We start from the raw sequence: 22,599 nt of genomic DNA, 5'->3' as shown, positions 1-22,599 counted from the left end.
CTCACTACAGCCTATAGCCAGCTAGTCTCACCTCCCGGGATTTTGGGAGGAAAACCTTACAATTTTCTGTTTCGTCATAGTCAATTAAAAATTATTTTCTTCAGCATTCCCTCCCTGGTAGGGAGTTATTTACCATGAGTATGCTGCCATGAAGGCACCAGGAAAATGGAAAATTAAATACTTACCTTTCCGTAATTTTCCTTTCCTGGTGCCTATCCATGGCAGCATATTCCCCTCCCCTGTTCTTATTCTTGTGGCAGAATTGAGTCTAGTTATGAGAATGGGGGAGCGGCGTTGCTCTCATTTATAGAGTTATAATGGTCCTGCGGGTTGGCTGGGGGTGGAGCAACCAACCATCCGTATATGCTGCTAGGGCTGGTGCTACCACTAAGCAAACTAAGCAGCCGCCTAGGGCACCCAGTCACTGGTGTTCCTACTCTCTTCTCTCTGTAGCAAGCAACTAAGTCTCAGCATCAGCAGGCAGCCGCCGCTCCGTTCGCACATAGTGTCGGAGGCGCAGTAGCAGCGGAGGACTGTGTCCTGATTCCTGAATGAATGGAAGCAAGCAAATATTCATAGATGGGCACTGGTAGGCTGCATCGATGGGCACTGGTAGACTGCATTTGATGGGTTCTGGTGAGGCTGCATTGATAGCCACTGGTGAGGCTGCGTTTGATGGGCTCTGGTGAGGCTGCGTTTGATGAGCGCTGGTAAGGCTGCGTTTGATGAGCGCTGGTAAGGCTGCGTTTGATGAGCGCTGGTAAGGCTGCGTTTGATGAGCGCTGGTAAGGCTGCGTTTGATGAGCGCTGGTAAGGCTGCGTTTGATGAGCGCTGGTGAGGCTGCGTTTGATGAGCGCTGGTGAGGCTGCGTTTGATGAGCGCTGGTGAGGCTGCGTTTGATGAGCGCTGGTGAGGCTGCGTTTGATGAGCGCTGGTGAGGCTGCGTTTGATGAGCGCTGGTGAGGCTGCGTTTGATGAGCGCTGGTGAGGCTGCGTTTGATGAGCGCTGGTGAGGCTGCGTTTGATGAGCGCTGGTAAGGCTGCGTTTGATGAGCGCTGGTAAGGCTGCGTTTGATGGCCGCTGGTGAGGATGCGTTTGATGGCCGCTGGTGAGGCTGCGTTTGATGGGCGCTGGTGAGGATGCGTTTGATTGGCGCTGGTGAGGCTGCGTTGGATGGGCGCTGGTGAGGATGCATTTGATGGGTGCTGGTGAGGCTGCATTGAAGGGTGCTGGTGAGGCTGCTTTGAAGGGCGCTGATGAGGCTGCATTGAAGGGTGCTGGTGAGGCTGCATTTGATAGGCTCTGGTGAGGCTGCATTTGATGGGCACTGGTGGGGCTGCATTGAAGGGCGCTGGTGGGGCTGCATTTGATGGGCGCTGGTGGGGCTGCATTTGATGGGCGCTGGTGGGGCTGCATTTGATGGGCGCTGGTGAGGCTGCATTTGATGGGCGCTGGTGAGGCTGCATTTGATGGGCGCTGGTGAGGCTGCATTTGATGGGCGCTGGTGAGGCTGCATTTGATGGGCGCTGGTGAGGCTGCATTTGATGGGCGCTGGTGAGGCTGCATTTGATGGGCGCTAGTAGGCTATATTAATGGGCACTGGTGAGGCTGCATTTGAAGGGTGCTGGTGAGGCTGCATTTGATGGGTGCTGGGGAGGCTGCATTTGATGGGCGCTTCATTAAAAAGGTGGGGTTTACATGGGCCAGGGAAAGGGGGTGGAGTCAGGGGTGGAGCCCAGGGGGGAGGCAAAATGAGGTTTCGCCTAGGGCGTCAAAAATCCTTGCATCAGCCCTGGATGCTGCCATGGATAGGCACCAGAAAAGGAAAATGACAGAAAGGTAAGTATTCAATTTTCCATTTTGTGCTCTGGATTGAGATAAGTACACACTATAGAGGGTTATGCTTTGTTCATTTTTCATGTGTAAGGTTTACAACCACTTGAACTAATCCCTACTCAGAAGTCTTCAAGCAGAGAGGAATACCATGCTCACCTAGGAGAGAATGATGGAAGTACAAGGACAGTAGAGTTGCCACCTCATCCCTTTAAATCCGAACACATATTAATTACACAGGTTCTGTGGCTGATTAAGGTGGTAATTAAACTCACTTGTTGCCTTATCTACATTGAATTAGCCTCAGAACCTGTGTAATTCAAAGGTGTTCGAGTATAAGGGATGAGGTGGCAACTCTAAAGGACAGGTCCTGCAATAAAAATCGTTTTTTAATAATAAAAAGAAAATGGTAAATAAAAGGGTGAGATGAAGAGGAAATGAGAGAAAGTGGTTTATAATGAAGAAGGTGTGTATTATACAAGTCTATATCCCAGAGATATAAAAGACACAGAAGCCATGGCTCCCAATGACAGACATTAGAGAACCTATACACACACACACACGTGACTCCTTGCCGCTTGTCATCCACCTTCCATCTCTTCTCCTACAACCCACCAACACTCAACACCTCCGCCTCCTGATTGGCTCCATCGTCCTGCTGCTTCTGATTGGCGGAGACAGATTCGGCGTCACCTGCATCCAAGCGCCGTCCGCGGATATGACAGAACAGAGAGCCGAGCGCTGCCCAGATCTGTGCGATGTGTATTGTATGTGGAGCGGCCGGCGATAACCTTCCACGTCCATTCCTCTCATCATAAACCTATTCCCTATCAACAGGTACGCCTTTGTATGTGTACTTGTACACATTGCCAGCGCTCCGCCATTTCCGAGGCCTTAGAAATAGCGCATTGTAGAGTCCAGAAGGTTCTACAAACTACAGATCCCAGCCAGCTTTGCGGTGGAAGGAGGACGCCATTTCCGGTCCGCAGTGTCAGGAGAGGAAGTTGTGATTGTTTGTATGTGTGATGGTAGAGGGAGGAGTCAGGGTGTGATGTGATCATTGTATTGGGCAGGCAGTGATAATAGCCGGCTTGATGGACAGTGGGGAGGCTTCAGTACAAAGTGCAGCGATCTTCCTCTTTTCCCCGGAACCCTGCAGTGCAGTATTGAATGAGTGACTCTGCATGTTCTCTCTACAGGAAGGAAAGCTTCAAGGATCGGCTCAACGATGAAAATCAAGGATGCAAAGAAACCATGTAAGTGACTTCTGCTGTTTTAGCCCTGATTAAACCACTTAGTGAAATGTTATCTTTATTATAGGCTCTTTTTTTTCCCCTAAGACAGGCAGATGGTATCATGATCTCCACCCATTCCGAGGAAGCCTTGTGTTTATTGATAAAAATACAAGGCTTACTGTGAAAGGTTGAGCCGCACTTAGCCTGACTCAGTTTTTTTCCCGGGGAGTGGGACAGGAAGTCCCCCGTACCACTGCCAGAACGCAGCGCTGTATACTGTATGTAACTAATGCTGCTTACTGTTTATCCAGCTTGGCTCAGCCTGACTATTTACCTACTTCCCACCGGCCACTGCACATAAACGGCTGGGTGGGCACTTCCTCCTTCTGAGTGGACGTTCCTCAATGTCCCTCAGAAGGAGTAGGATTTTGCAGCGGTGCGATCCCGATGCATTGGTGGCACCCGGACACAGCGCATCTCAGATCGGCAGGAGGGCTCTGTGATTGGCCCTTCTGATCACATGATGGCTGTGATGTAAATAGAGAGACGGTTGCTAGGCGATCGGCTCTCCTTCTCCTCACACGGAGCTTGTCAGTGAGGAGAAGGAGAGCGGATCTCTGCAGCCGGCTGGTGATCCGTGTGTATGAGCTGTTTTTTTTACACACTGATCACCGGGCTAGTGTCCCCACACAGTAAAATCATGTGTCCCAGTATAATCATCTGTCCATGATCACACAAACCAATTATTATACACTTATCAGGATTTTTTTTTTTTGACCATAGACATAGCAGAATACATTTTGACCTAAATGTATGATGAAATTTGATTTTATTGGATATCTTTTGAAACAGAAAGTAGAAAAATATAGTTTTTTTTTTTTTTTTTTTTTTTTTTAAATTTTCACTTTTTTTCGCTTATATCGCAGCAAATAAATACCACCAAAAGAAAGCTCTATTTGTGTAAACAAAATTATAAAAATTTAATTTGGTTACAGTGTAGCATTACCGGGCAATTCAAAGTGCGAGAGCACTGAAACCTGGAAATTGGTCTAGGAAGGAAGGGGGTGAAAGTGCCCAGTATTGAAGTGGTTAAAGTTGTCGCATACCCTTACATATACCCAATGAAGTGACTGGCCTTAGGCGAAACACAAAGATTAAACAAATCCTTGTACCTGTTTATCTGCAGTCTTCTCTTCTCTACAGTTGTTCAAAGCTCAGAATTAAGAAAGCTTGTCAGAGCTGTCAGATAAATGGGGGTGGAGAACTGAAATTGCACTCTGCAGAGCTCAGTGAGGAGAGCTCTGACAGCTGATTGGAAGGAAGGGACACACACCCCTTTCTCGCAGCACACAGGAACAGAGATGAGGCTGTCAATCAGCTGGAGATCTCTCTCCTGTCATGTTTTTTTTACTCTTGGTGTCAGGAAAATTTGTCAGAAGTGACTCATGCTGATAGCTGAAGAATGGGCAGCACTTAGAAATGACACTTAGTGCTTTGAATTGAGACATGTACACACTATAGAAGAATATGCTTTGTTCATATTTAATATCTGAGGTTTACAACCACTTCAATACCAGGCACTTTCACCCCCTTTCTGCCCAGGCCAATTTTCAGCTTTCAGCGCTGTCGCGCTTTGAATGACAATTGCAAAAACAACATTTTTATCTTTTGAAACAGATGCAGCTTTATTTTGGTGGTATTTAAGTACCACTAGTTTTTTTATTTTTTGCTAAACAAATAAAGAAAAAAAGACCAAAAATTTTGAAGAAAAAAAAGTTTTGCTTTATTTCTGTTATAAAAAAACCCCAAACAGGTAATGGGACTTTAAAGGCATTAAAAAAAAGAATAATTTATTAATTGCAAAAAACACAAGAAAATTTAGTACAAAATCACAATAAACATATAAACGTAAGGATAATAGTAATCATAGAACCACTAAGAACAAGAGCGTGAAGCAGTCATGGTGTATGTGAAGTCTTCTACATGGCCCTACGCGTTTCGGGATTTATCTGGAGCGTCCCTTCATCAGGGGCACTAAAATCGCACTATCAAAATCAGAAAATCTTATATCAATAAACTGTTACGTAAATACATAATTGCATGAGTCACTTCTGACACATTTTTTTTTCTGTACAAAATTTTCTTGTGTTTTTTGCAATTAATAAATTATTCTTTTTTTTTTTTTAATACTCAGTTGTCTTTAAAGTCCCATTACCTGTTTGGGGGTTTTTTATTCTTTACATCCAGGGATGATGGCAACCTATATGATCTATTTGGATGGCTTCCTTTTTTAAAATATTTCTGTTATAACAGTCTGTAAATAAGTAAATTTTCTCCTGCACTGATGAGGCACTGACCGGCATCACTGGTGGGCACTGTCTGGCATCGCTGATGGTGCTGCACTGATAATCATTGCAGATCCCCCCCTGTCAGGAGAGCCGCTTATTGGCTCACCTCTACTCGTGCTGTCAGCGTGAATAGAGGAATGCTAATAACCGGCACTTCCTAGTTACACTGTGATCAGCTGTGATTAAACAGTGGAGAGCAGTGATTTTTCACTGTGCCCCTCTAGCACTTACTGGAGCGGGATGGGCGCAGCTGGTTTCAGCTCTCAGCAGTGTGTACCCTGCATTAGAGTTGGTTCCAGAACAATGGGTAACAGTAAATCTTAAAATGGGGTCAACCATCTGAGAGGGAAATTCGCACTTTGTAGAGATTTCCTTGCACTTTCTGTTGAGTCTCTGAAATAGAAGGTGAAGGGAAATCTCCATAGCGGGTCAAAGAAAACATAAAGTGATGGTTTATCCATTCTGTACTTTTTTTATCGAAACATTTGGTTATACATATACCTTAGAATATTAAAACAAAGCAAACTTTTTATTGTCTTCTATTACCATTTCATCCTTGTAGAATTAATGATCCTCTAGCTAACCTCATTTGGCGTTTGAATGTTTTAAAGGAGTTGTAAAGGCAGAAGTTTTTTTTTTTTTATTCTATTGCATTCTATTCATTATGGAAAAAAAAAAAAAAAAAAAAAAAAAAACCTTCTGTGTGTAGCAGCCTTCCCAGCACCCTCTAATTACTTACCTGAGCCCCATCTCTCTCCAGCGATGTTCACAGGTGTCTTAGCCATCCAGGACTCTCCTAATTGGCTGAGACACAGCAGTGGCGCCATTGGCTCCCGCGGCTGTCAATCAAAGTCAGTTAGTCAATCGGGAGAGAAGGGGCCGGGTCGGGGCTCCATGTCTGAATGGACACACATGGAGCTGTGACTTGGCTCGTGTGCCCCTATAGCAAGCTGCTTGCTGTGGGGGCACTCAACAGGAGGGAGGGACCAGGAGCACTGAAGAGGGACCTGAGAAGAGGAGGATCTGGGCTGCTCTATGCAAAACCAACTGCACAGAGCAGGTAAGTATAACATGTTTGTTATACGGGACTTTACAATCACTTTTTAAGGTACAAAGTAGAGTAAAAACCAAGTGTAAATATTCTGACTGTTTTTTTTTTTTTTCTTCCTTTGCTCAGCTTTCCCATGGTTTGGTATGGACATTGGTGGCACACTAGTGAAACTAGCCTATTTTGAACCGATCGACATTACAGCAGAAGAAGAGCAAGAGGAAGTAGAAAGCTTAAAGAGTATACGTAAATATCTGACTTCCAATATAGCCTATGGCTCCACAGGCATACGGGATGTTCATTTGGAGCTGAAAGACTTGACGCTGTTTGGAAGAAGGGGAAATCTGCACTTTATTCGTTTTCCAACCCATGATCTACCAACATTTATTCAAATGGCAAGGGATAAAAAATTTTCAACTCTTCACACAGTTCTGTGTGCCACTGGAGGTGGGGCTTATAAATTTGAGGAAGACTTTCGTACAGTAAGTATCCTTAACTCAATTTTTAATTATAGTTGGGATTTTTCATATTTTTTCTAAATACATTTTTAAATGGTTTTACTGTACTTGAATTTCTTCTGCCTCTAAATCCCAACTCTGACACAAGAAAACACTAGCCTTGCAGTGGGGCCACTCCCACTACAAGGGTTAAAATGGTATTAAACCCCAAACAAAAATGTATTGTATTGCAGCTTACCAATCATTAGATGTGGTGGTTGCATCAATTTTCTTTTATTTGGCCTTTTTCTCTCTGTTTTCACCTGGTGATCTGGCCAGTAACACACTTCCTGTATTAGTGAGACACAACTCTGATGCAGTGAGCACAGGAGGCACATTTAAGCTAAACTCCAGCTCACACTTCAGTTACAGCAAACTTTTATTTTTCCTTTTGCAGTAAAGGTTTCGCATGATTAAATTAAAGCTAATCATTTTAATCCCTCCTGCCAGTGTTAATTGGTTTGTCTCATCCATGTAAACTGATACATTCTGCTGGGGAGCTTGAGTTTGTGAAAAATAACAAACTTGCTGGCTGGATCACAAGATGAAATTAGAAGAAAGCCTTAAAAAAGGAAGCTGATGCAGTAATTAAGCCAGTAAGTCTGTTATTTTTCAAAAGCACAAGCTGTCCTGCAGATGTGGCAGTTACACGGATAAGTCAAACTATTTACCGCTGACAGGGGTGCTTACAATGATTAGCTTTTATTTATGTAAAACCTTTATCCCAAAATGAAAAAAAGCTGTGTGCTATAACTGCTTAAAGCTGTAGTAAACCCGCTGACCCTTTTTTTTTTTTTTTTTTTTTTTTTTTATACACCTGTAAGGTAAAGGGCATAATGAGCTAGTAGCTACTAACTCTTTATGAAATACTTACCTTAGAACGATGCATCCTTATCTTACCTGGTCCACGCCGAGGTAGCTGACATGTTGCCTCGGCGTGTCTTCTGGGTATCGCGGCTCCAGCGCTGTGAGTGGCTGGAGCCGCGATGTCGTCACTCCCGCGCATGCGTGCGGAAGACTTCTTTCCGGCAAGGTCCGGCATCTTCCGGGCTTTCAGCCGAGAATTCCCTGTGCGCATGTGCCGCTGCAGTCAGCGGCTCATTACAAGGGGAATATCTCCTAAACCGTATAGGTTTAGGAGATTTTTTTTTTTTCTTTACCTACAGGTAAGCCTTATTATAGGCTTACCTGTAGGTAAAAGTTGAAATTTTGACTATACAACCACTTTAAAAAGTACTAGCTGGATTTTGGCTTCAGTTTGTTTAGTGTATTTAATCACTGCAATGCCTCTATCTATAGATACATAGAGGTATTGCAGTGGTTAAATATACTAAACAAATTGAAGCCAAAATCCAGCTAGTACTTTATAAGCAGTTATAGCACACAGCTTTTTTTCCTTTTGCGATAAAGGTTTTACATAAAAGCTAATCATTATAAGCACTCCTGTCAGTGGTAAATAGTTTGACTCATCTGTGTAACTACCACATCTGTAGGGCAGCTTGTTCTATATAAATAAATAAAATATATATATATATATATATATATATATATATATATATATATATATATATATATATATATATATATATATATATATATATAAAACATTTATTTATTTATTTTTTTCAGCCTTGTATTGTGGTGGGTATATACACCAGGACCATGGTTAAGGCTACAACCATGATCCCGGTACCATTTTGTTCTGTTGGCAATTCCCAATCCGGTAAAAGTGATCAGAGTGGCGATTTCAGTTGGAGGTCTAAAAGACCCCAGATCTCTCCATAAAGAAGACCTATCATAGTCAAAGGGATCACAAGGGATGTTGTTCATCCCTTGTGATAGCAATAAAATTGGTCAAAAAATAAATGAGTGAAGGGACAGTGTAGAAATCAAATTGAATAAAAATTTGAAAGCACCTACAACCCCCCCCAACCCTTCACATGCTCACACACAAAGACAAACGCGCATATACGTCCCACACGCATATGTAAACGATGATCGTACAACACATGAACTCTCACCACAAACATCGGTGAGCAGTAATTCTAGAGCCAGACCTCCTGTGTACCTAAACTGGTATAATCTGTAAAGGCTTTTAAATCATCGCCTATGGATAATTTAATGTACTGTAGCTTGTCGTTGTTCTGCATCCTTGTGCAATTTTAAAGTGAGCCATGTTTGGTATCTACAATGGAATGTAAAAATATATGAACCCCTTGGAATAACTAGTTTTCTCCCCTCGTCTTTCAGGACAGCACCTGGAGAGAGCGCAGCTCCACCCACTTTTCCCAGGAAACACTGTAGTCAGTTTTTTCTTTAAAGACAGGACGCTTCCACCATGGCCTCAGTTGTAGTGTTTCCTCCGCCATGGTGGAAGCGCTGCAGGGAGCCAGGGGTATGCTGCGCTTTCTCCAGGTGGAGAGAGTTGGGGGCATACCGGTATTTCGTTTTTTTTCTGTACACAGGCCAGCCCAGCTTCCTCCCTTACGTGCGGGGGTTGCTCCGGCGTCCTCCCCTCTTCATACCCGGCGAGGGTCAGGCTGCTGGGGGTCCCCGCTCCCTCAGACCGGCAGCTAGCTGGGGAGGAGCGGCGTCTCCTCTTCATCCCCAAAGCTCAGCCTTCCGGGTTCCGGTGGCAAGCGCGTCACTACGGCCGGGGGCGGGACCTCCAGCGGCGCGATGCGGCTTCCGGTTCCGGCCGCTGGAATGCAGGAGTAGAGGGCGGTCTCTTTCGGCTGACATAATTTCTGGTCCTCGCAGCGGTGAGCGGACCGGGAAACTTTAAATACAGGCACCAGACACCTTTGGGAATCCTGGCAGCATGGAGGAGGAACAATCGGTGGTGGCAGGAGCAGGAGCCACACAAGTCAGCCAGGCCCAGGTAAGCGGGGACAGCGGTCTCTGTAACTTACTCTATGGGCATGTTTTAGTTTCCCTCTTTGTTAAATTCTGGGAATTTTAAAGAGCCTGCAACACTCTTCCTGTGTATTGAAGCAGGAAGTAAGTGTGTTTAAGAATTGTGAAGTAAATCTGTGGGGGATTTACTGGCTGAGTTTAAGTAGAGGGGTTAAAGTGTTAGATCCTCCATTTTTTCAGCATGCTGTTTGTTTGTAGGGTAAAAACATACGGTTTTATTTGCTTATGTATTTCAGAAGGCAAAAGAAAAGACCAAACATTCCTCTTTTTCTGTTAAAAGGAAATGCCCATCTTGTAAAAATGTGCTTAAAGAGTCTTGGGCAAAAGTGTTATGCAAAGGATGTATTGCAGACTTAGTAAAAGAGGAAACCACTCCTACTACACCTGTGGTTCAGCAAGATTTACTGAGCTCTTTCAGAAAAGATTTGGCTAATACTTTTGAATCATTCAGGTCTTATCTTGACAAACGTCCAGCTGCAGGTAGCAGCTCAGTACCTCGTTCCCAGTCCTCTGTTTCTGCATACAGAGGGGGCAGTGACTCGGAAGAAGAAGATCGTAGCGTGGCTACGGAATCTGAGGAAGAAGCAGAGGAAGAGAGAATCTTCTTCTTCTTCTTCTTCTCGCTATAAATTATCTCTAGAGGAGGTGGATGATCTGCTAAAAACTATCCACACTACTCTAAATATTACAGAGGATAAAACCCTGTTATCGTTACATGACAAAATGTTTCAAGGCATGGGTGAAGTGAAGCACAGGGTGTTTCCGGTGCAGAAGTTTCTGTCAGAAACAATTAAAAGGGAATGGAAGGACCCAGCGAGGGCCCCTTTCTTTTCTAGATCCCTCAAACGCAGGTTTCCCTTTGAAGAAGATAGCACACAGGTCTGGAACAAAAAACCTAGACTGGATGCGGCTTTCTCTCAAGTGTCGAGAAACACCGACCTTGCGTTTGAGGACATGGGTATCCTCAAGGATCCCATGGATAAAAGGGCTGACTCCCTGCTGAAGAAAGATTGGGATTCCACCCTAGCAAATCTAAAGCCAGCTATGGCCTCAACAGTGGTGGCCAGAAACCTAGAGCATTGGCTGGAACAACTAAAAGCTCACATCGAGGCAGGGACCCCTCGTAAAGATCTTTTAGAGACACTACCGGTGTTACTGAAAGCAGTAGGATATATAGCAGATGCTTCAGCTGAATCAGTCAGGATGTCAGCCAGATCCTCTGCCTTAATTAATTCAACTCGTAGAGCTTTATGGGTCAAGACGTGGACCGGAGATACAGCCTCAAAGACCAAGCTGTGTGGTCTACCCTTTGAAGGGGATTTGGTTTTTGGCCCGGGTCTTGAAGCCATACTGGAAAGAACGGCTGACAAGAAAAAGGCTTTCCCCATTAAGAAAAAGGTGATCCCTCAGGGCAGTAAAAATTTTCGATCTTTTCGGAAAACCTCAGATACAAAGGAGACAGGTTATAAAAGACCTTGGAGGTCTCAGAGAGGCAGGGGCAAGTCAGGGGTGCTATTTTCGCCCCCCTACCCCGAATACAAAGAGCCAGTGACTGTCCTCCGACTGTGGGAGCGAGGTTACAGACCTTCTTTCCACAGTGGCAGAGTATAACAGACAGTCCGTTTTATCCTCAAAACCATAAAAGAGGGTTACGGGCTGGAGTTTTCCCAACCACCTCCGGTTCGGCTTTTTATAACTCAAGCTCCCAGAGATCCAGAAAAGCTTGCAGCTATGACTACAATTCTACAGGAATTAATTCAGCAAAAGGTGATCTTAAATGTTCCCCCCCAAAGAAGTGGAACAGGGGTGCTATCCGCACATATTTCTGGTAAAGAAGCCTTCAGGCAAATTCAGATTAATTCTGAACCTGAAGATTCTCAACAGATTTGTCGGGTACAAAAAATTCAAGATCGATACGATCTTTTCAGTAAGGGGTCTCCTGATCCCAAACTGTTTTATGGTACCCATAGACCTGAGGGATGCATATCTCCATGTGCCTATAGCCCCAGCATCACAAAAACACCTCAGATTTGCAATCAGGATGGGAGAGTCTATCATACATCTTCAGTTCAGAGCTCTCCCTTTCGGGCTGTCATCCTCTCCAAGGATATTCACGTAGATCCTGGCAGAGGCCTTAGCCCCTCTCAGAGTAGAGGGAATCTTGATTGTCCCATATTTAGACGATCTTCTATTTGCCAAAACGAGGCACGTATTAGAGAAGGATCTGGAAAGGACAAAGAGTCATCTGGAGAGCCTGGGCTGGTTAATAAACAAGGAAAAATCAAACATGATTCCATCACAGATAATAAAATTTCTAGGTTACACTATAGATTCCATATAGGAGAGAATCTTTCTCCCAGAGGAAAAGATTGTAAAACTTCAGAATGCGGTAAAAAAGACCCAGACAAACCTGCCGATTTCCATCAGGGCAGCAATTCAAGACAATCTTGAAAAATTGGTCCTATGGAGAGTCCCTAGAAAAAATCATAATAATATCCCCCCCGAGTTCAGAGGAAACTCTGGTGGTGGAGGAGTCATTCCAATCTGGTCGGGGGTCTGCTTTGGTGTTTTCCCCGGGAGAGGAGGTTAACAACAGATGCGAGTTCCTGGGGTTTGGGCGCCCACCTGGAAGGACAGATGGCTCAGGGGAATTGGACGAACAGGGAAGCCAGGAGATCCTCCAATTGGAGGGAACTAAGGGCTATTCTCCTATGACTATGGGCTTTCGAGAAACTAGTCCAGGGTCACCATGTTCAAGTACTATCAGACAATGCCACAGCAGTGGCATATGTGACAAGACAAGGAGGTACGAGAAGCAAAGTCTTGTTAGCCTTGTCCCTTCAGATTCTATCCTGGGCAGAAAACAATTTAAAGTCCCTAACAGCGGTACACTTAAAGGGAGATCTGAATCTAGTGGCCGACTTTCTAAGAGAAAGGATACTAGAGGCAGAGTGGAGTCTAAACAAGGAGGTATTCCAAAAATTAACAGAGAAATGGGGAGCTCCTCAGATAGACCTGTTCGAATCCCAGAAAAATTCAAAGGTGAAAGCGTATTATTCACTAAACAGGTAAGATCAGGCGAGAGGGTTGGATGCGCTGGCACAACCATGGAACTTCCACTTGTGCTACGCCTTTCCCCCCTTTCAAATGATCCCTTTGGTTTTAAAGAAACTACAAGAGTCCACAAGTATGATCCTAGTGGCTCCTTTTTGGGCCAAGAAGCCCTGGTTTGCAACTATACAGAGGATGGCGGTGGAACCACACTGGGTCCTTCCACTTCAAAAAGATCTCTTAACCCAGGGTCCCCTTCAGCATCCAAATATCTACCAGCTCAAGCTGACGGGGTGGTTACTGAAGAGCAGATTCTAAAAAGAAAAGGCTTCTCAGATAAACTGGTGTCGACCCTGTTAAGTAGCCGAAAAAAGGTTACCAGAGGTATTTATTTTAAAACATGGAAGCGGTTTAATTCCTGGTGCATGACTAAAAAATGTTCACCACAGGAATTGCCTTCAATATTAGAGTTTCTCAGTGAAGGAATGGAGATGGGTTTGGCAGCCAGTAACCTAAAAGTGCAAGTGGCTGCCTTGTCGGTTTTTCTTGAGAGAAAGTTATCTCAAGAGCCGTTTATAATTAGATTTTTTAAAGCATTGGCCAGGCTTAGGCCAATACCTTTTTTAAATCCTTTCCTAAATGGGATTTATCATTGGTGCTACAGGGGTTGATCAAATCACCTTTTGAGCCCCCAGAGGAAGCAACTATAAAATTATGGTCGCTCAAATTAGTCCTGTTGGTAGCAATTACCTCGGCCAGAAGAGTTAGTGAGTTACAAGCTCTATCTATAATAGAACCCTTTTGCTTTATATTTCCAGACCGGGTAGTGCTGAAAACTGACCCGGGTTTTTTGCCAAAAGTTGCAACCGCTTTTCATAGGGCACAAGAGATAATTTTACCTACTTTTTGTCCTACACCATCCAACTCTAAAGAGGAGTCTTTTCATACTCTGGATGTGAGAAGATGTTTTATTTAGAAATCACGAGAGACTTTAGGAAGTCAAATTCTCTTTTTATTCTTTTCTCTGGATCTCGTAAGGGTCATAGTGCTTCCAAAAGCACTATAGGCAGATGGCTAAGAATGGCTATTAGTAAAGCCTATAAACATTCAGGGGCTGATCCTCCCACAGGGGTAATGGCCCATTCAACAAGGGCAGTAGCAACGTCCTGGGCGGAAAGAGCAGGGGCTTCTCCAGGTCGGATCTGTAAAGCGGCAACGTGGACAAGCTTCTCCACCTTCACCCGCCACTACAGGTTGGACTTGCTATCAGCATCGGAACAATCGTTCGGCAAGAAAGTCCTGCAGGCGGTGGTCCCACCCTAGAGTAAGTACTCTTTTATCATCTTCAGGTGCTGTCCTGAAAGACGAGGGTAGAAAAACCCTAGTTAGACTTACCGGTAATGGTATTTCTACGAGTCTTTCAGGACAGCACCGATGACCCGCCCTAATGGTTTGTGTTACATGTGGTGTTATTGCTATGTTTTGCTTATCTAATTTCAGCATGGCTGGAGGTACTCTGTGAACAACTGAGGCCATGGTGGAAGCGTCCGGTCTTTAAAGAAAAAACTGACTGCAGTGTTTCCTGGGAAAAGTGGGTGGAGCTGCGCTCTCTCCAGGTGCTGTCCTGAAAGACTCGTAGAAATACCGTTACCGGTAAGTCTAACTAGGGATTTTCTGCAGTAATTTGCCATAAAATGTGATCTGATCCTCATCTACAGTCGGCCATAGATGGTTTAACCACTTGCCGACTGCGCTTTAGCCGATTGACAGCTACAGCGCAGCCGGCTAGTTCTGGTAGGCCGTCATAGGGAGTGTCTGTGATGGCTGGGTCCGCAGGATTCAGTGCATCAGTGTAAAGGGCCAAAGACAGCGGCCCTTTACCACATGATCGCTCCACCCCAATAACTGAGTGGACACTTGTCAGCAAACCGGCATCCCTGCTGGTTCAGCTTGTGCTGCTGCGGTGTCTCTCTCCTCTCCGCTCCTGCTTACACCCTGTATCAGTGAGAGGAGAGAGAAACACCGCAGCAGCATGAGCTGGCACGATCCTGTGTGCGATCTCAGTGCCATCACCATGCCCCATCAATGACATCACAGTGCCCTACAGTGACAATACAGTGCTTATCAGTGTCACTGGATCCTCAGTGCTGTAAAAATGCATTAAAAAATGCATTTTCATTTTCTTTCCACACTTTCTAAAAACTTGTGGAAAAAATTACATGTTCAAAAGACTCCTTATGCTCCATAGAATTTTTTGGTGTGTTTGCTTTCCAAAATGGGGTCGTTTTGTGGGCGTTTCCATTGTCCTGGTCCTAGTGCAACTAGCTTGAAAATGCTAGTTGCTTTGCTGTTTCTGGCTTTCATACTTTTGAATCACACCCCTGGAACAGTCTTGCTGAAAAAAAGGGTCCAGAAAGTGATGCACTTTTTCTGAGTCAGTGCCTCAGAAAGCATAGATCCAGGAGCAATCAGCCTGACCAAGAGAGAGCTACCATTCTCAATGCTCAATTCTATAATCATGAGCTTACTTTAAATATGACAGCTCCATAGTATACTCATCATAGGGAAGACAGATTGTATTGTTTGCCATCGAAGATTACAAATGATGAAAGCACCAACCCACTAGTAAGTGTCCAGAATATCTCTATTTTAGCATTTAAACATATGAAAATCCAACACGGTTTGGGGGCTACTGCAGTGTCCCTTCATCAGGGCTAGAAAGAATGTATTAAAGAAAAAAAAAAAAAAACATGAGGTCCAGCTGACATGCACACTAGCTTAAAAAAACGCTCCTAGCAGCAGATTTTGCTATAGGATGGATGAGAACTGGTTAATCTAAACTCAATTTTTTCCTGCTTTAAGAAGCAAATTGTGTTATTCTATGTGTCCAAGTCAGTCTAGAAGTATTTTTGACGCTTTGGCTTCTGGGAGCAGAAACCCCCCCCCCCCCCCCTTTTTTTTTTTTTTTTTTTTTTTTTTTTTTTTTTTTTTTGAGAGCGATTTGCCAACATAAAGAAAAGTTGAATGCTCCTAACTGCTGCTAAGAGCTGTCACAAAAACGCTATTATGGGTATTTTTCATCCAGTGTTTTTCTGGCATTTTTTTAACTTAGTGTGCATGGAGCCTAAGAAATTTAAAATGATTAAGTCCCAGAATAAAAATATATCTAGAAATCTGGGAAATAAAATATCTTTAAATCATTTTTTTATTATCCTGGGTCATTGGACACAGCCAATGACTGATCAGTGTACCGCCTCACTGCAATTACCATATGGTTACTGTGACCAATCACAGCAGATCACATGACAATTTTAAACAATGGAAGGCTACCTTTCATGCCATCCATTGTGTACAATTTTGTTGCTAGTTGTGATTTGGTTACAGTGATCACATGGTACAGACAGGGCCAATCATAGCCCATCTGTACCATGTGATTAGCTATGGCCAATCCCAGCTAATCACAACAAAACAAACTGAATGAATCAATTCCATGCAGTAAAATGTTTGTTTATAGCATTGAAATTCACTGCTACAAGCAATCGTAATGTGTGTGTGTGTGTGAAAAAAAAAATCCAGATCCCTTTCCCAGAGTAGTACAATGTTACTATGGTAACATTATATTGCCCTGGTCACAGTATGTTTAAAAAAAAGAAAAAAATGTAGTAATTTTAAAAAAACTATTTATTTTTAATCGTACTGTCCCCAGTCAGTGTCCCTGATCACCGCCACACCTGTTATATCAGGGGTCCTCAAACTACGGCCCGCGGGCCACATGCGGCCCGCCGAGGACATTTATCCGGCCCACCCCACCCAGGGCCGGATTCCCGACAGGCCAGGCTCGGGCCGGGGCCAGGTCTGCTCGGCTTGGGCAGGTCCACTCTGCTTCGGCAGGGAGCATATCCGCTCCGCTCAAGCCGCCTCCCCCACCCCAGTAATGGAGGGCTCCGTGTGCCGCGCTGCATGCTGGGAAGTGTAGTTTCCAGCACAGTCCCGCACGGAGGGTGACAGCGAGACAGGAGGCGCGAAGAGTGACAGCGAGAGCGGAGGCTTCAGGCAACAGCCTACTAACAAGTGAGGACCCCTGTCCACCCCACTGTCCCCCCCTCTATCCACCCCTCTGTCCCCCTGTCCACCCCTCTGTCCCCCTGTCCACCCCTCTGTCCCCCTGTCCATCCCACTGTCCCCCTGTCCACCCCTCTGTCCCTCTGTCCCCCTGTCCGTCCGTCCCTCTGTCCCCCTGTCCGTCCGTCCCTCTGTCCCCCTGTCCGTCCCTCTGTCCCCCTGTCCGTCCGTCCCTCTGTCCCCCTGTCCGTCCGTCCCTCTGTCCCCCTGTCCGTCCGTCCCTCTGTCCCCCTGTCCGTCCCTCTGTCCCCCTGTCCGTCCCTCTGTCCCCCTGTCCGTCCCTCTGTCCCCCCCCCCTGTCCATCACTCTGTCCACCCCACTGTCCCCCCCTGTCCACCCCACTGTCCCCCCCTGTTCACTCCCCCACTGTCCCCCTGTCCATCCCACTGTCCCCCTGTCCACCCCACTGCCCCCCCCCTCTGTCCCCCTGTCCACCCCTCTGTCCATCCCACTGTCCCCCTGTCCATCCCTCTGTCCCCCTGTCCATCCCCTATATATATTATTATTTATTATTCATTCTTTTATTCTTTTGCACTACAAAAAAGATGTGTGCATAGGAATTTAGGAATTAGTTCATATTTTTAAACTATAGTGCGGCCCCCCAACAGTCTGAGGTACCGTGAACTGGCCCCCTGTCTAAAAAGTTTGAGGACCCCTGTGTTATATGATGACGCAGTACTGCACTGGTGACCATATGTTGGAAAAAAACATTTTTTTATTTTTTTTTATTTTCCAAAAAATTTCGACCAAAAAAAAAAAAGACAACTTGCAATGCCTCTTAAATACCTTTTGGACTGTCTACTTTCTAAAAAGGGGTAGTTTTGGGGATATTTGTACTGTCCTGACATTTTTGGGCCTGAAGAAATGAGATAGGCCGCCAGTACATCAGGATTGATCAGTTTTCAGATATACAGTATCTCACAAAGTGAGTACACCCTGACATTTTTGTAAATATTTTATTAAATCTTTTCATGTGACAACACTGAAGAAATGACACTTTGCTACAATGTAAAGTAGTGAGTGTACAGCTTGTATAACAGTGTAAATTTACTGTCCCCTCAAAATAACTCAACACACAGCCATTTATGTCTAAACCGCTGGCAACAAAAGTGAGCACACCCCTAAGTGAAAATGTCCAAATTGGGCCCAAAGTGTCAATATTTTGTGTGGCCACCAATATTTTCCAGCACTACCTTAACCCTCTTGGGCATAGAGTTCACCAGAGCTTCACAGGTTGCCACTGGTGTCTTCTTCCACTCCTCCATGACGACATCACACAGCTGGTGGAGAGAGACCTTGCACTCCTTCACCTTCCATTTGAGGATGCTCAATAGGCTTTAGGTCTGGAGACATGCTTGGCCAGTCCATCACCTTTACCCTCAGCTTCTTTAGCAAGGCAGTGGTCGTCTTGGAGCTGTGCTTGGGGTTGTTATCATGTTGGAATACTGCCCTACAGCCCAGTCTCCGAAGGGAAGGGATCATGCTCGGCTTTAGTATGTCACAGTACATGTTGGCATTCGTGCTTCTCTCAATGAACTGTAGCTCCCCAGTGACGACGGCACTCGTGCAGCCCTAAACCATGACACTCCTACCACCATGCTTGACTGTAGGCAAGACACACTTGTCTTTGTACTCCTCACCTGGTTGCCGCCACACACACTTGACATCATCTGAACCAAATAGGTTTATCTTGGTCTCATCAGACCACAGGACATGGTTCCAGTAATCCATGTCCTTTGTCTGCTTGTCTTCAGCAAACTGTTTGCGGGCTTTCTTGTGCATCATCATTAGAAGAGGCTTCCTTCTGGGACGACAGCCATGCAGACCAATTTTATGCAGTGTGCGTTGTACGGTCTGAGCACTGACAGGCTGACCCACCCCTCCAACCTCTGCAGCAATACTGGCAGCACTCATACGTCTATTTCCCAAAGACAACCTCTGGATATGACGCTGAGCACGTGCACTGAACGTCATTGTTCAAACATGGAGAGGCCTGCTCTGAGTGAAACCTGTCCTGTTAAACAGCTGTATGGTCTTGGCCACAGTGCTGCAGCTCAGTTTTAGGGTCTTGGCAAAATTCTTATAGCCTAGGCCAGGGGTCCTCAAACTACGGCCCGCGGGCCACATGTGGCCCGCCGAGGACATTTATCCGGCCCACCCCACCCAGGGCCGGATTCCCGACAGGCCAGGTCGGCTCGGCTTGGGCAGGTCCACTCTGCTTCGGCAGGGAGCATATCCGCTCCGCTCAAGCCGCCTCCCCCACCCCAGTAATGGAGGGCTCTGTGTGCCGCGCTGCATGCTGGGAAGTGTAGTTTCCAGCACAGTCCCGCACGGAGGGTGACAGCGAGACAGGAGGCGCGAAGAGTGACAGCGAGAGCGGAGGCTTCAGGCAACAGCCTACTAACAAGTGAGGACCACTGTCCACCCCTCTGTCCCCCTGTCCACCCCTCTGTCCCCCTGTCCATCCCACTGTCCCCCTGTCCACCCCTCTGTCCCCCCCTCTGTCCCCTTGTCCGTCCCTCTGTCCCCCTGTCCGTCCCTCTGTCCCCCTGTCCGTCCCTCTGTCCATCCCACTGTCCCCCTGTCCATCCCACTGTCCCCCTGTCCATCCCTCTGTCCCCCTGTCCATCCCTCTGTCCCCCTGTCCATCCCTCTGTCCCCCTGTCCATCCCTCTGTCCCCCTGTCCATCCCTCTGTCCCCCTGTCTACCCCCCTGTCCACCCCTCTGTCCCACTGTCCCCCTGTCCACCCCCCCACTGTCCCCCTGTCCACCCCACTGCCCCCCCCTCTGTCCCCCTGTCCACCCCTCTGTCCATCCCACTGTCCCCCTGTCCATCCCTCTGTCCCCCTGTCCATCCCTCTGTCCCCCTGTCCGTCCCCCTGTCCATCCCTCTGTCCCCCTGTCCATCCCTCTGTCCCCCTGTCCATCCCTCTGTCCCCCTGTCTACCCCCCTGTCCACCCCACTGTCCCCCTGTCCACCCCTCTGTCCCACTGTCCCCCTGTCCACCCCACTGCCCCCCCCTCTGTCCCCCTGTCCACCCCTCTGTCCATCCCACTGTCCCCCTGTCCATCCCTCTGTCCCCCTGTCCATCCCCTATATATATATATTATTATTTATTATTCATTCTTTTATTCTTTTGCACTACAAAAAAGATGTGTGCATAGGAATTTAGGAATTAGTTCATATTTTTAAACTATAGTGCGGCCCCCCAACAGTCTGAGGTACCGTGAACTGGCCCCCTGTCTAAAAAGTTTGAGGACCCCTGGCCTAGGCCATCTTTATGTAGAGCAAAAATTCTTCTTTTTTTTTCTGATCCTCAGAGTTCTTTGCTGCCCATTCACACCCGAGACCTTGTAATACTAGCGAGTCACATGACATTGGGGAGGGAAAATGGCTAATTTTCACTTAAGGGTGTACTCAATTACTTTTGTTGCCAGCGATTTAGACATTAATGGCTGTGTGTTGAGTTATTTTGAGGGGACAGCAAATGTACAATGTTATACAAGCTGTACAGTCACTACTTTACATTGTAGCAAAGTGTCATTTCTTCAGTGTTGTCTCACATGAAAACATATAATAAAATATTTTCAAAAATGTGGGGGTTATACTCACTTTTGTGAGATACTGTATACCATAATCTTTGGACTCCTATAATTTTCCTACAGACTAATATACAGTAGTACCTTGGGTTATGAGCATAATTAATTCCAGAAGCATGCTTGTAATCCAAAGCACTCGTATATCAAGCGAGTTTCCCCATAGGAATCAATAGATAATTCATACCAGTGTCACTGCTAATGTATGCAGTACTACATGTGGCCAGAGGTGGGGGTGGCGCCGGAAACGCGCGGAGCCGCGCCGAGTGTCACCGGCACCCCCGCACCACTGGCCACATGCGGTACTGCACACCCCAAAGGCTTGAATCCTGCTCGTCTTGCGAGACATGCTCGCAAATAGTCAAGAATTTAAAAAAAAAAAAAAACGCTTGTATTGCGAAACGCTTGTAAACCGCGTTACTTGCAATCCGAGATTTTACTGTACACTGATTTGGGTAACTTTCACCAAATAAATGTAGCAGAAAACATTTTGACCTAAATTTATGAAGAACAATCATTTGCAAAATTTTATAACCCAAACACTTTTTTTTTTTTTATTTTAAATTTTCGGTCTTTTTTTAGTTTAGCAAACAATTAAAAAACCCAGTGGTGAATAAATGCCATCAAAAGAAAGCTCTAGTTGTGTGAACAAAGTTATAAAAAATTTCATTTGGGTACAGTTGCATGACCGCGCAATTGTCATTCAAAATGTGACATCTCTGAAAGCTGAAAATTGGCCTGGTCAGGAAGGGGGTAAAAGTGCCCTGTATTAAAGTGGTTAATAACAAAAACAAGAGTACCAAATCATAATAGCATCTTTATTACATTTAAAATCCAAAAGAGATTATGATTTAAAATAGTATAATTGTAGGGATAATGAAAATAATGTTATAGGATGTATACATGGCAGGGTATAAAAATCAAACAGTAAGGTATAAAGTATGTATGTATGTATGTACGTGTGTATGTGTGTGTGTATATATTAATATAATTTATATTGTAATGTAATTATAGTGGGGACGGAAAGTATTTTCAGACCCCCTTAAATTTTTCACTGTTTGTTATATTGCAGCCATTTGCTAAAATTATTTACGTTTTTTTTTCCTCATTAATGTACACACAGCACCCCATGTTGACAGAAAAACACAGAATTGTTGACATTTTTGCAGATTTATTAAAAAAGAAAAACTGAAATATCACATGGTCTTAAGTATTCAGACCCTTTGCTCAGTATTTAGTAGAAGCACCCTTTTGATCTAATACAGCCATGAGTCTTTTTGGGAAAGATGCAACAAGTTTTTCACACCTGGATTTGGGGATTCTCTGCCATTCCTCCTTGCAGATCCTCTCCAGTTCTGTCAGGTTGGATGGTAAACGTTGGTGGACAGCCATTTTTAGGTCTCTCCAGAGATGCTCAATTGGGTTTAAGTCAGGGCTCTGGCTGGGCCATTCAAGAACAGTCACGGAGTTGTTGCGAGGCCACTCCGTTATTTTAGCTCTGTGCTTAGGGTCATTCTCTTGTTGGAAGGTAAACCTTCGGCCCAGTCTGAGGTCCTGAGCACTCTGGAGAAGGTTTTCGTCCAGGATATCCCTGTACTTGGCTGCATTCATCTTTGCCTCGATTTCAACCAGTCGTCCTGTTCCTGCAGCTGAAAAACGCCCCCACAGTATGATGCTGCCACCACCATGCTTCACGTGTTGGGACTGTATTGGACAGGTGATGAGCAGTGCCTGGTTTTCTCCACACATACCGCTTAGAATTAAGGCCAAAAAGTTCTATCTTGGTCTCATCAGACCAAAGAATCTTATTTCTCACCATCTTGGCGTCCTTCAGGTATTTTTTTAGCAAACTCCATGTGGGCTTTTATGTGTCTTGCACTGAGGAGAGGCTTCCGTCGGGCCACTCTGCCATCAAGCCCCGACTGGTAGAGGGCTGTAGTGATGGTTG

The 22,599-nt window shown here is 45.4% G+C and overlaps 1 protein-coding gene across 2 annotated transcripts in view; it reads left to right on the top strand.

The window, feature by feature from the left end:
• Nucleotides 1-2,486: 2,486 nt before the first annotated feature.
• The window catches only part of PANK3 (pantothenate kinase 3), a 76,912-nt gene continuing 56,799 nt past the window's right edge, over nt 2,487-22,599 (top strand). For both annotated transcript variants that reach the window (XM_073620716.1, XM_073620717.1), the window contains exons 1-3: nt 2,487-2,672; nt 3,035-3,091; nt 6,596-6,948. In XM_073620716.1, the coding sequence (XP_073476817.1) occupies nt 3,064-3,091; nt 6,596-6,948 (381 nt within the window). In that variant the 5' untranslated portion in view covers nt 2,487-2,672; nt 3,035-3,063. The remainder of the gene's footprint in view (nt 2,673-3,034; nt 3,092-6,595; nt 6,949-22,599) is intronic.

Source organism: Aquarana catesbeiana, linkage group LG03 (genome assembly GCF_042186555.1).
Source record: "Aquarana catesbeiana isolate 2022-GZ linkage group LG03, ASM4218655v1, whole genome shotgun sequence".
Lineage (NCBI taxonomy): Eukaryota > Metazoa > Chordata > Amphibia > Anura > Ranidae > Aquarana > Aquarana catesbeiana.
The sequence above is the reverse complement of the archived record's forward strand: the minus strand, read 5'-3'. Positions and strand labels throughout refer to the sequence as shown.